The sequence below is a fragment of the Prunus dulcis genome, chromosome 5 (assembly GCF_902201215.1).
Source record: "Prunus dulcis chromosome 5, ALMONDv2, whole genome shotgun sequence".
Classification (NCBI taxonomy): domain Eukaryota; kingdom Viridiplantae; phylum Streptophyta; class Magnoliopsida; order Rosales; family Rosaceae; genus Prunus; species Prunus dulcis.
This window is the reverse complement of record NC_047654.1, coordinates 11,368,285-11,378,866: the sequence shown is the minus strand read 5'-3', so window position 1 is coordinate 11,378,866 and position 10,582 is coordinate 11,368,285. Positions and strand designations below refer to the sequence as shown.

The 10,582-nt window shown below is 40.5% G+C and overlaps 4 protein-coding genes and 1 non-coding gene across 5 annotated transcripts; 3 read left to right on the top strand and 2 right to left on the bottom strand.

Annotated features, from left to right (window-relative positions):
• The first annotated feature begins 1,376 nt into the window (after positions 1-1,376).
• On the top strand, positions 1,377-3,856 carry LOC117628014 (probable serine/threonine-protein kinase clkA). Its single transcript, XM_034360357.1, has 5 exons — positions 1,377-2,568; positions 2,709-2,809; positions 3,033-3,116; positions 3,223-3,333; positions 3,428-3,856. The coding sequence occupies exons 1-5, from the start codon at positions 1,764-1,766 to the stop codon at positions 3,467-3,469; spliced, it is 1,143 nt and encodes a 380-aa protein (XP_034216248.1). The 5' UTR covers positions 1,377-1,763; the 3' UTR covers positions 3,470-3,856.
• Positions 3,857-4,827: 971 nt separating this feature from the next.
• TRNAC-GCA lies at positions 4,828-4,899 on the top strand. The gene has a single exon. It is a non-coding gene; the product is annotated as a tRNA-Cys (tRNA).
• LOC117628013 lies at positions 4,853-6,425 on the bottom strand. The gene has a single exon (XM_034360356.1). The coding sequence runs from the start codon at positions 6,280-6,282 to the stop codon at positions 5,137-5,139; it is 1,146 nt and encodes a 381-aa protein (XP_034216247.1). The 5' UTR covers positions 6,283-6,425; the 3' UTR covers positions 4,853-5,136.
• Positions 6,426-7,694: 1,269 nt separating this feature from the next.
• Positions 7,695-8,628, top strand: LOC117628012. The gene has a single exon (XM_034360355.1). The coding sequence runs from the start codon at positions 7,780-7,782 to the stop codon at positions 8,380-8,382; it is 603 nt and encodes a 200-aa protein (XP_034216246.1). The 5' UTR covers positions 7,695-7,779; the 3' UTR covers positions 8,383-8,628.
• Positions 8,629-8,744: 116 nt separating this feature from the next.
• LOC117628011 (RNA polymerase II transcriptional coactivator KELP-like) lies at positions 8,745-10,582 on the bottom strand. Its single transcript, XM_034360353.1, has 3 exons — positions 10,188-10,582; positions 9,925-10,030; positions 8,745-9,207 (listed from the first exon to the last, which is right to left on the bottom strand). The coding sequence occupies exons 1-3, from the start codon at positions 10,479-10,481 to the stop codon at positions 9,116-9,118; spliced, it is 492 nt and encodes a 163-aa protein (XP_034216244.1). The 5' UTR covers positions 10,482-10,582; the 3' UTR covers positions 8,745-9,115.

Sequence of the window (10,582 nt, the reverse complement as noted above, 5' to 3'; positions counted from 1 at the left end):
TACATATGTTATTTGCTGAAAAACCCCTTCTAATAACTTTAAACCCCTATTGCGGAGCAGCATCCTCTCTCTCTCTCTCTCTCTTTTGCTTAGCCATGTGTTTCATACGTGTGTGTGGTAATCCTTGTATAGATATGTATGGTGAATGGTGAGGGTGCAATTTTGTGATTTGCCATATCCGTGGACTCATATGACCTTTTATAAATTGTTTTTTTGGTAAGGTTTTTATAATTTTGAATTGAAATTTCTTTAATTGCAAATAGACATATTGGATTTTCTGTATGTATAGTGGATATTTTTCATTAGGTAACAAGTGAATGTGAGTTTGTTAAAAGGTTGAGCACCAGGATTGACGAGATACTGCCCGAGACTAATTCATTCATGGTGGCGTCAGACTAATTCATTTAATTTGGCAGTCAATTCTTCAAAAACCGATACTTATTTTTTTTGGCTTTGGTTGAGATATGTAGGGGAGTTAGAGGGAGGGTAGGGGACGAGACTACTTGGCAGTGGGGGTTTACAAGGGGGTGGGGAAGGTTGTGAGATAATTACTTAGATTTTAAAAAAAAACCAAGAAAATTTTATTTTAATTTAAAAAGGTTTTTGGGTTATAAATTAAACTGAGTTAGATGTATGTGGTAAATTTCAATAATTTTACAAAATTCAGGTGGTATTCATGAAAATTTCCTTAGAATATATAAAATAAGAAGTGAAATGGGAAAAATAGTTAGCATTTCTCTATCATAATTTAACCCTTTTTTTCTTCTTCTTTGTTTTGCTTTCTAAATAACATAATGGCTTAGCATGCTTCTTATCTTAGATCAATTAAAGAATTACATGATATTACACAAAAACCATTTCCTATAGGACAAAATAAGTACACACAACAAGCATTTGGTAAGATGTCAAGTACTATGAGAAACACGCATAAAATGGGAATAACACTGTTTTATTATATTCATTCAATAACGTTATAACACGCATAATAACTTCAACATTATTGACGGGAAAAGTAAAATACCAAATTTTTCTTCGAATGCTATATATCTCTCCAATTTCCCAACCCTCGTTCACGTGTAGAAGCTTGATTGAGACGTGTAAGCCCCATGGCCAAGTCACATATATACTCGTAGTTCTACGCGTCTTGTCCTTTTCTTTTTTTCTTTTTTTCTTTTTTAAAGTCTTAGCTCCGAAGCAAATAAACTTCGCAGTCAAGTGTGAACTCTCTCTCAAACTCCACCGAACCTCCTAGACCTTCTAGAAATGGTACCAAATCAAAACACCCCCTCTACTCAATCACTCTCTCTTAATCTCTCTCCTACTCTCCATCTACCACCTCACCCTCCATCTCTCTCTCTCTCTCCCACGTCTTAACGCGTTTTTGCTTTCATCACCCATCTTTTTAGCTCCAACTTAATATCACAGAAGCTGGTTCTGTTCTCTATTGGGCTTAATTTCCCTCCAAAAAAGTAATAAAATCTTTGGATCTTTCTTCCTTTGACAAATCAACACGCAATCTTTAAACCCCATTTGTCCCCTTCCTAGAAATTTCCTTCCTCATGATCTCAATAGTAAAAGTTATTCCCTTTATTTAGCATTCCGCACCACACCCACTTCCTCTATCATATTTTCTCACCTCCCCTCCTCTTCTTCTTATCTCTCTCCTCCGTTCTGTGATCCTCTTAATCTTCACACACACTGCATAAAGTTCGAATCTTTCAACAACCCAGATTTTTAGTTTCTTCATCGGATTTTGATACAAAATGGAGAACAACAACAACCAGTCGTTTTGGCAATTCAGCGATCAGCTTCGTGTTCAAGGCACCAACTTTGCAAATCTCACAGTTAATGATTCGATTTGGAGCAATTCGTACAGCAAGAGGCCTGATGAAAGGAGGAATTTCGATATAAAGGTAGGCGGCGATGTCAGTCCTCTGATCAATTTGACCCCAAAAGGGTCTGATTTCAATGGCTTCAACGACTCTTGGGTCGACAATCTGAAGCCAAAAGGGTCCTCTGACTCCAACGGCTCCAACGATGGCTGGAACAGCTTCAAGCCAAAAGCTTCAGAGCTCAACAATGGCTTCAACGACAGATGGAACAATTTCAAGCCAAAAGCTTCAGAATTTAACGCTTTTAACGAGGGCTGGAAGCTTGCTGCTGCTGCTGCTGCTGGGCCGGTTCTTGGCGGCGGCTCGCAGCTCAATGGCGGCTTCAACAAGGGGATTTACTCCAAGCCTGCAATTTACAACAACAACAACAACAACAATAACAACAACAACAACAACAACAATAACAACAACATGGTCAATTTGAAGCCCTACAAGAACAAGGCTCATGAGGAAGATCTTGTTCATGGCGGCAAAGTTGGGAAGAAGAACAACAACAATTCTAGCAAGAAGAAAGCTGGTGGAGATGACAACAACAAGGACAGCAAGGGCGCTGTGGACAAAAGGTTCAAGACTCTGCCACCAGCTGAGTCTCTGCCTAGAAATGAAACCATTGGTGGATATATCTTTGTCTGCAACAATGATACCATGCAAGAAAATCTCAAGAGGCAGCTTTTTGGTATGCCCCTTTTGATTTTTCTTTCCATAATTTTGTTTTTCCTTTCCATAATTTTGTTTTTTCAATTGGGTTTGCTTCAAAAAAGGAATTGATTTGATGAACATGTGTTAATTTTGTTTTTCTGCATAATTCTTTTGCAGGTTTGCCTCCACGTTATCGTGATTCAGTGAGGGCGATAACTCCGGGGTTGCCCCTCTTCCTCTACAACTACTCCACCCACCAACTCCATGGAATTTTTGAGGTTTGTAGCTTCTCTCCGGCCGACACTTCTCTTTGAAATATTTAAAAATTTCATCCATTTGCCGACTTTAGACTTTTCACCTAATATTTTAGTGTTTTGTTGAAGAAGTGGGAATGTGTTTTGCTTGTTCAACTTTTGTTTTGGCCAAACTTCTAGATATTTATTTACGTTTTGTGCTGTGCACCAATTGCTAGCTAACAACGACCTTTCTTGTGGGTTTTAGGCTGCAAGTTTTGGAGGCACCAACTTTGATCCAACGGCCTGGGAGGACAAGAAGTGCCCTGGCGAGTCACGTTTCCCAGCTCAGGTTTGTGATCGATTTCAAAAGAATTCGAGATGAGCAAATTGAGTGCTCTCAAATTTACCATTTTACTGTGTTTCATTTGCTCACCATTTATCCTCATGAACCGCAGGTTCGAGTTTTTACCAGGAAAGTGTGTGAACCACTTGAGGAAGACTCATTCAGGCCAATTCTTCACCACTACGATGGCCCTAAATTCAGGCTTGAACTTAGTGTACCAGAGGTAAACGCCACGGAACCAAAGCTCATATTTTCCCTAGCCAGAGATTTGTAATTTGTTTCCAAATTTCTAAATGCATATTTTTTGAATTTTGCAGGCGCTGTCTCTGTTGGATATATTTGCAGACCAGAACCCTTGAACAAGAACCAAGGTGTAGAGTCGTACAGATAATACAACATACAAGTTAGTGAGAGGAAAGAGAATAGTGGATAGGGTTGCTTGGCATCATCAAATATATATTATAAATGTTGGTTGGGGAGTTGAGAGAGTTTGGGGAGAATCTGAAGACGGGTGAATATACAATATGTAGGATATATATATATAATGTATAATGGTTTTTCTTGCAAGGGGCTGAGAATTATATGTTCTTTTTCCTCTTTGTTCTTTCTTTTGGAATGTGTAAGCAAGTACAGACGATGAGGAAGGGGATATTTATTATGAGTTTGTATAAGGTTATAAAAATACATGGTGGATGCACGGTAACGCGTATGATCGAAAATAAAGCGAGTTTTCAAGAGATTAAACCTGTTTTTTCAAGAGATTAGTCCTTTTGGTACCATATATGATATATCCTTAATGCTAATTAGTTCATTATGAAAAGTAATGTTATGACTTAAGTTCTTCGGTTAAAGTTTATGATGCTCGTCTGTAAATCCAGTAATGGTTTACCTAATCAATCGTCTGTCAATCTGAATTACATATTCGTTTCATTAACCTAACCAATGTGCTGTCAGTTTGAATCACACTTGAGTAAAGGCAGAACTTTTTAATCAATGGTCCAAATCCACAAATTTGTAGGAGTAAATTTCTTAGCAACGATGATTTTTCCAGCCTTGTTATCTGATAAACACATGGGACTGGTGTCCTTGGAAAAGGCATAAAGTTTGGTCCATGTTGATGAGCAAATAGGCAGTAAACGACAAATTGAAAAGCCAGTTATGGTTGATGGGTTGGCTTATAGTTATAGCAATTTAGCAAAGTGGGGAAGAAGAAATTGATAACCCAATTAATGAGTTGCTTAGAGAAGGACGTTAAGAAGAATCTTTAATGAATATGTAGGAGGCAGTTTCTAGTTAGGCCATCTGCAGCAGAAAAAGGGTTGGTTTTGTTGCCCCATCTAGCTGGTTATTTTCCATTATTTCCTGTTTTTAATCAATAATAATTACGTTCTATGATAGCAACTGCAAATTCCAAATATGATAAACCAAGTAATGCATCCTTGAATTGAAATGTTGACTGGCTCTCTCTCTCTCTCTCTCTCTCTCTCTCTCTCCTGGAAAACCAAAAATATTGACTCGAAAACTTGACTTAGTCTAAGCAAGATTTAATTAGCAGAGTCCAAAACGGGGGCCCTGCTTGAACCTCCAGAATGTTGGTTGTTTCACACGAATCATTCATTCGCAATATACGTCACCGGTTAACTATTATATGAGTTTTTATCTATAGGTCAGGTTTTGTTTAGTTAAATGAAATAAGTTTGGACGTTCACATCAACAAGGGTCCATAGCTCAGTGGTAGAGCATTTGACTGCAGATCAAGAGGTCACCGGTTCGAACCCGGTTGGGCCCTCTAATATTTTTTATATTTATTTATACTTTTTGCCACTAAATTGTACACACTATATACATTTTACAGTTCTTTACAAATCACTCTCTTCGTCTTTCTGTTTTACCAGAGCTTACAAATCTCACTCAGGAATCAGGATTCAGGATAGTGTATATTTTCTTAAACACCAATCAAAAACTTATACACAACATTGAAATCAAAGATAATAAAAAGAGAAACAAATACCCAACTCCATTGAAATTACGTTAAAGACCAACAAGCCACACACTGCACCAGCCCATTCTCATTACACTTGGGGCACCTCTCCCTCTTATCCCCAACCACCACCTTACAACTCCCGCCACACTCCATGCACGGCCCGAACCGGGCCCCACCGCACCCCTCGCACGCTCGCCACCCCACCCCTCTCTCCACGCCTGCCAACTTCACCATCCTCCCAAACACCCCGGACTCGTTCAGCTCCACCACCTCCTCAGCCCCACCCAGATACCTCCCCTTCACGAAAACCCTCGGCACACCCACGCCGCCGTCGGAGTTATTGCTCTCCTCACCCAGCAATCCCCTCAGCTCACCCAGAAACTCGCCGTGCAGCGCCACGTCACGCTCGTCGTACACCACCCGATGGCCCTCCAGCACCCCCTTCACCTTCTGGCAGTCCTCAAACGTCCGCCGCACCCCTCGCAACGACGTCGTGTAGACCACCACAGAGTCGGAGCCGCCGGGCGGGCACCTCTCCGGGTACTCGCTCAGTGGGTCCCGCCTGCTCTTCATCAGCCTATCGTAGACCGCGAGCTTGCCTTCCTTCTCTCTCTCCAGCCTGTCCCTCATTATGAATATGTTCTCCTTCACCGGCTTGATGTAACCCGCCGCCGACTGAGTCGCCTGAGTAGCCTCCAAGTCAACTCGTGACTCGGACCGGGTCGACTCGGTGTTTAGCTTCCACAGGGACCGCATCGACTCGCTCTTTCTCAAGTCGGCCGGTTTCGGAGCGAGCTTCTTGTCGAGCTCATCGAGCGTGTGGAAGGACAGGCTCTTACGGGGCTTCCTACTACTGGTCTGTTCGTCCTGGGTCGGGGAAGGAGTTGGGCTGGGCTTGGGTTTAGACTTCGGGTCAGTCTTGGGCTTGAAGTCCTCTAGGGCCTTGCTGACCTCGTCCCACGTGTGAGGGGCTGCTTCCGCTTCGGTTTCTAACGATTTGAGCTTGTCGAGGATTTGGGCCGGCACATGCGCGGGCTTTTCGTGGCTCTGCTGCTGCTCCTGCAACGTCGTATTGTCGAATACGAGCCACGGCTCTTGGATGGCGTTGATGTCGAAGACCGCGTAGCTCGCCGGCGCCGGCTTGTAGTCCACGGCAGCCTCCACTCTTTTCGAGGAAGCGCAGCCCATTTTTGGAAATGAGTTTGGTTTAATCTGGACCGTAGAAAATGTGTGTGAACTAAGCTAGAGTGTGTTTTTTGTGTGTTGGTTTTTATGAGAAGAAAAGAGAGCTCAAATGTTGTTTATACGTGTGGAGGGAATTTTGTGTGGCTTTGAATTTTGGTGGATTTGGTGCCAAGGCCTTGAGGTGAGGTGATATGTGTGGTGTTTGGATAAACAAGGTGAGCCTGTGGATTGGCGCCACGTGGGAATATGTTTTGAAGTTTGGTTTCTTGGATTGGATTTATTGGGCCATGTTATCTTAAGAAGTATTAGTGGCTGGGAATGTGAGGTTTGTGATTAAAACCTTCGGATTACACCTTCCATATACCACAAATTTAAATTCAACCCAAAACGTGGGCAATTCGTCTCTTAAAGTTTGTAATACTTGTAAGACTTGATTTTTACATAAATTAAAATTGATAAAATTGAAACAAAGGAGACAAAATGAAAAATAAATCAAATTATGGGAATAAAAAATGCAATTTCACTTGTACTTTAAAAAAAAAATAGACGAGTTCGATCAACCCTGTTTCTTTTATCCTTGGCCTAGCAATTTCGCAAGGCCATTCTTATCATTAACTAGGCAAATAGGAGTCTTGAATCTTTGAAAACCAAAATCATGTTTCGGCTTGGTTTAGAATGTGGCTAAATGATAAGGCCTCATATTCCATGGTTCCATCTACACAAAGATTTTCATTCATTTTTTGCGGTTGACCCTAATGGGATTTCCATTTATTTTTCAACAGCTGATTTCTCATCCTTGTTGGCAGAATATTTTGATGGTTTGTTATGGGTGTGTAATGAATAATTATTGCGTGAGTGAGTGTGGCTGAAATTCTACACTGATACATCACAATAAGGATATAATTGTGATTTTTTTTTTTTTTGTACTTGTACAAGAATAGTCGATTGTATTTGTGCTTACACCGTTACATGGTATTATCCGAGAGTACCTAACAATTTTTCATTTTTCCATTCGTTTGTTGTGGGGTAGCATGATTAGTCTCCATGCTTGACCTAACACATGCTTGAGGGGATGCAACCCGTGATACTGATTGCAAAATTGAAGGGCTAAAAATATGACTATTTTCAAAAGGGTGGAATTCCAACACCTACATTGCAGCCAAATACAAATCCCCTGGCACTCAAAATTTGAACTTAGTCTTCTTCTTCTAACTGTCGTTTCCTACTATTATTTTAACTCACGAATCTACCTCTTACTCTGTTCCTTTGCCTTTGGATCGGCCCAAATTTAGGCTTAAATAATTGTCCCAACGGTCCAAAAGTTTCACATGCAGCCATTTACACATTTCGAAAGAAAGAAAAAAACCACAACTAATGTGTCTGACTAATGTGTCTGTTCTGACACAAACCCATTGTCCGTCCACTGATATTTTGACAAAAGATTCCTCAAAACCTTACATATGGCACTGAAATTGTGGCCAAAGGTAGGAAATTTTCACAATGGGGAATTGCTCTTCTCTTAAAGGAACCTCTGGGGAGTGTCCTAAATCTATCAGGGTTCTTACAGATTCTGGGGTAGTCTTACAATTCAAGGGCCCTAAACTAGCTTCTGAAATCCTCACTGATTTTCCAGGGCATGGCATTTTCCAACAGGGCAAGGCCTCATTGCCATTGCCTGAGCAGGAGCTTCTAGTGAGTGGCCAATACTTCCTTCTTCCACTGAGGGAAGAAGATCAGCTGGTTTGCGAGAATGGGGTCATTGAGAAACTGGAGGCGGCTGCTGCTGAAGCTGAGCCTGTGAAGAAGTCATTTGGTGCAGGATCAGATTTTGTTGAGAATTTGGCAAATGGGTCATCTGCTCTTGAAGTGCTGCCATCGGGGGGAGATGGGGTTTGGAGAGTGAAGCTGGTTATTGACACTAAGCAATTGGAGGAGATTTTGTCTGAACAAGGCATCACAGAGGCTCTGATTGAGACAATGAGGATGGCTGCAACTGCAACTGCAGGCATGCCAAGCACTCCAAGGCAGACAAAGAGAGGGGCTTGGACTTGGAAGCCTATTTTCTCCAACTTGTTTAAGTTGCCCACTGATCATGGGATATAAGCCTATCTTGTCCATCTTTGAAGGGTTTTTTTTTTTTTTGAACTTCTTTTTTTCCTAAATTAAAAAAAAAGAAAAAAAGGGGTTACTATTTACTAGGTGGTTTGTGGTGACATGAAACATCATGTTTCTCTCTCTGTCCCAATGTTTGAGGTTTTAGTTAGATTATGTAGCGAACTACGTTTTAGTATTTTGTACATATGATGAAGGCAAGGGATTTATGAAAAAATCAATGAGTATTGTGTGTTTTCTCAGTTTTTTTTCTTGTTTTTGGACCTGAAATGGGCAAAACAAATCTCAAACAAGTTAAATTTCACTTGGAAGGTAATTTAACTGAAGAACGACATTAAAAATTAGTATGCTAATTATTTCTTCACTGGAATACTAAGATAAAAAGGAGTTTGTATTGTACAATCCATAACCCGACGGTGCAGTAAACACAAACAAGAATCTCTCTTCAAAGATGAAGGATTATGGTAAGGATCATCCATTTCTATTTTATTTGTTTCCTTCTAAAAACTGAATATGACAACATCTCGTATGAACGTGTTAATTTGTAACAGATAACACAACAAGTTGACTTCTAACATTAAGGGCTAATTAGAAAAATCACCGCAGTTTTCATGTTCCAAAGAAAATATTCTGCCATCAAGAGACCAATATGAAGCCCTAAAGCTGAAGCCAGTACAACCGACAAGGTAATGGAGGTTGAAAAGGATAAGACATTCCGAAAATTTCAGATCCTTGACTCCATCTTACTGATGGCGTTCTCTATCGCAGGTACATTCTTCTTGAAGACTGCCCATTGCTCCTCTGTCAAACTTATTCCTGTAGGACAAAGATTTAAGCAAATACAACCATAAATAAGCTTAAGACAGTCATCAGTACATGCATCCGAAAGATCAAGTATACAAAAGCTAGAAACAAGGAATCTCTAGCTCAATTTTGCTAAAAGGGCCTCTTGGGATTATAAAAGGTAAGTAACGGAGAAAGGGAAAAAGAAGGACAATTCTGAGTTAGCAGCACTGAATGTAAACAACAATGCAGAAAACGAAGTTGAGAAATCTGCGTTGGTGGTTTACGACGCCAAGATGACAAGCTAACCCATAACTTAGATGTTTTGAATGAACACAATCATGATGAGGCAGTCAGATTGTGTAAGCAAACTACAACCCAGGGAAAGCAAGTAATGTAAAAATTGAACAAAAGCTTATGACACCCGACATGGCACTTAAAATATTATATGACAGTGATGGCATCAACCATTTCCAAATCAAGGCAAATGCAATAGTAAGTGAGCTCTATAATCAGAAGTTGCAGCTAAATTAGATAATTGCCTGACATACATGCATACATATATTTGATCACAAACTCTCATATACCAGAAAAAGCTGTTAATAATAGGTAAGCAAACTGTCACAGACAAATCTAATGTAAGCAATTGAAGCTGCAAGCTTAAATCAATGCCTTATATACATGCATAAATTGATAAATTAACATGCCATAGGACTAGGGAGGTGTTCAAATAGGACATAAATAGATTACCTTTGGTAGTAGGAAGCTCTTTGCCATCTTTACTATAAAACTCCCTTATAGACACCAATGATTTCCCTCTGAATTCTTGAAGTGTCACCTTCCTCTTCGATGAAAGCTGCATCACAACCAAACCCCAAATCCCAAAAAGACCCAACAAGTAAGTACAAAATTAAGGTGAACCCAAAAAAAAGAAACACACTCATTCTTCATCTCATGGGTTTTTTTTTTTTTCTTTTTCTCGGGAAACAAACAGAGTGAAGAGGAACTCTGACCCTGCAAATGACGAGATCGCCATTATCATCATACTCCTGGTCCTGGGCATCACCAAGTTTCGGGTTTTCATCTTCTTCTACTTCTTGTTGTTGTTGTTCCTTTTGATTTTGCTCTTCGAGGAAGGACTGGACGACCCGTTTGACGAGCGCCTTATAGGGGGGTTTAGAGAGGTCGAGGTCGAGCACTTCAGAGGCCCGCTTTCGAATCTTGAACTCTGTCATCTCGTCCATGTCCGATTTTTCCAGGATTCCACGCACCGTTTTTTCGATCATTTGTTCGGTTTCGGCATCCATTTTTTTGTCTTCCGAAGTTCTTGCACAGAGAGATTCTATGAATTTTTTTCTTTGCTTAATTGGGGAAGCTCTGAGCCACTGTGAAGCTCCGTGTTTCTGTA

Bases quoted from the DNA above. Each gene is read 5' to 3' on its own strand.
- LOC117628014 (XM_034360357.1), top strand. From the start codon at position 1,764: ATGGAGAACAACAACAACCAGTCGTTTTGGCAATTCAGCGATCAGCTT. The intron at 2,569-2,708 runs GTATGCCCCTTT...ATTCTTTTGCAG, and splicing joins TCTCAAGAGGCAGCTTTTTG to GTTTGCCTCCACGTTATCGT. The intron at 2,810-3,032 runs GTTTGTAGCTTC...TGTGGGTTTTAG, and splicing joins AACTCCATGGAATTTTTGAG to GCTGCAAGTTTTGGAGGCAC.
- LOC117628013 (XM_034360356.1), bottom strand. From the start codon at position 6,282: ATGGGCTGCGCTTCCTCGAAAAGAGTGGAGGCTGCCGTGGACTACAAG.
- LOC117628012 (XM_034360355.1), top strand. From the start codon at position 7,780: ATGGGGAATTGCTCTTCTCTTAAAGGAACCTCTGGGGAGTGTCCTAAA.
- LOC117628011 (XM_034360353.1), bottom strand. From the start codon at position 10,481: ATGGATGCCGAAACCGAACAAATGATCGAAAAAACGGTGCGTGGAATC. The intron at 10,031-10,187 runs GTCAGAGTTCCT...GTTGTGATGCAG, and splicing joins GCGATCTCGTCATTTGCAGG to CTTTCATCGAAGAGGAAGGT. The intron at 9,208-9,924 runs GTAATCTATTTA...TTTGTCCTACAG, and splicing joins AGAGCTTCCTACTACCAAAG to GAATAAGTTTGACAGAGGAG.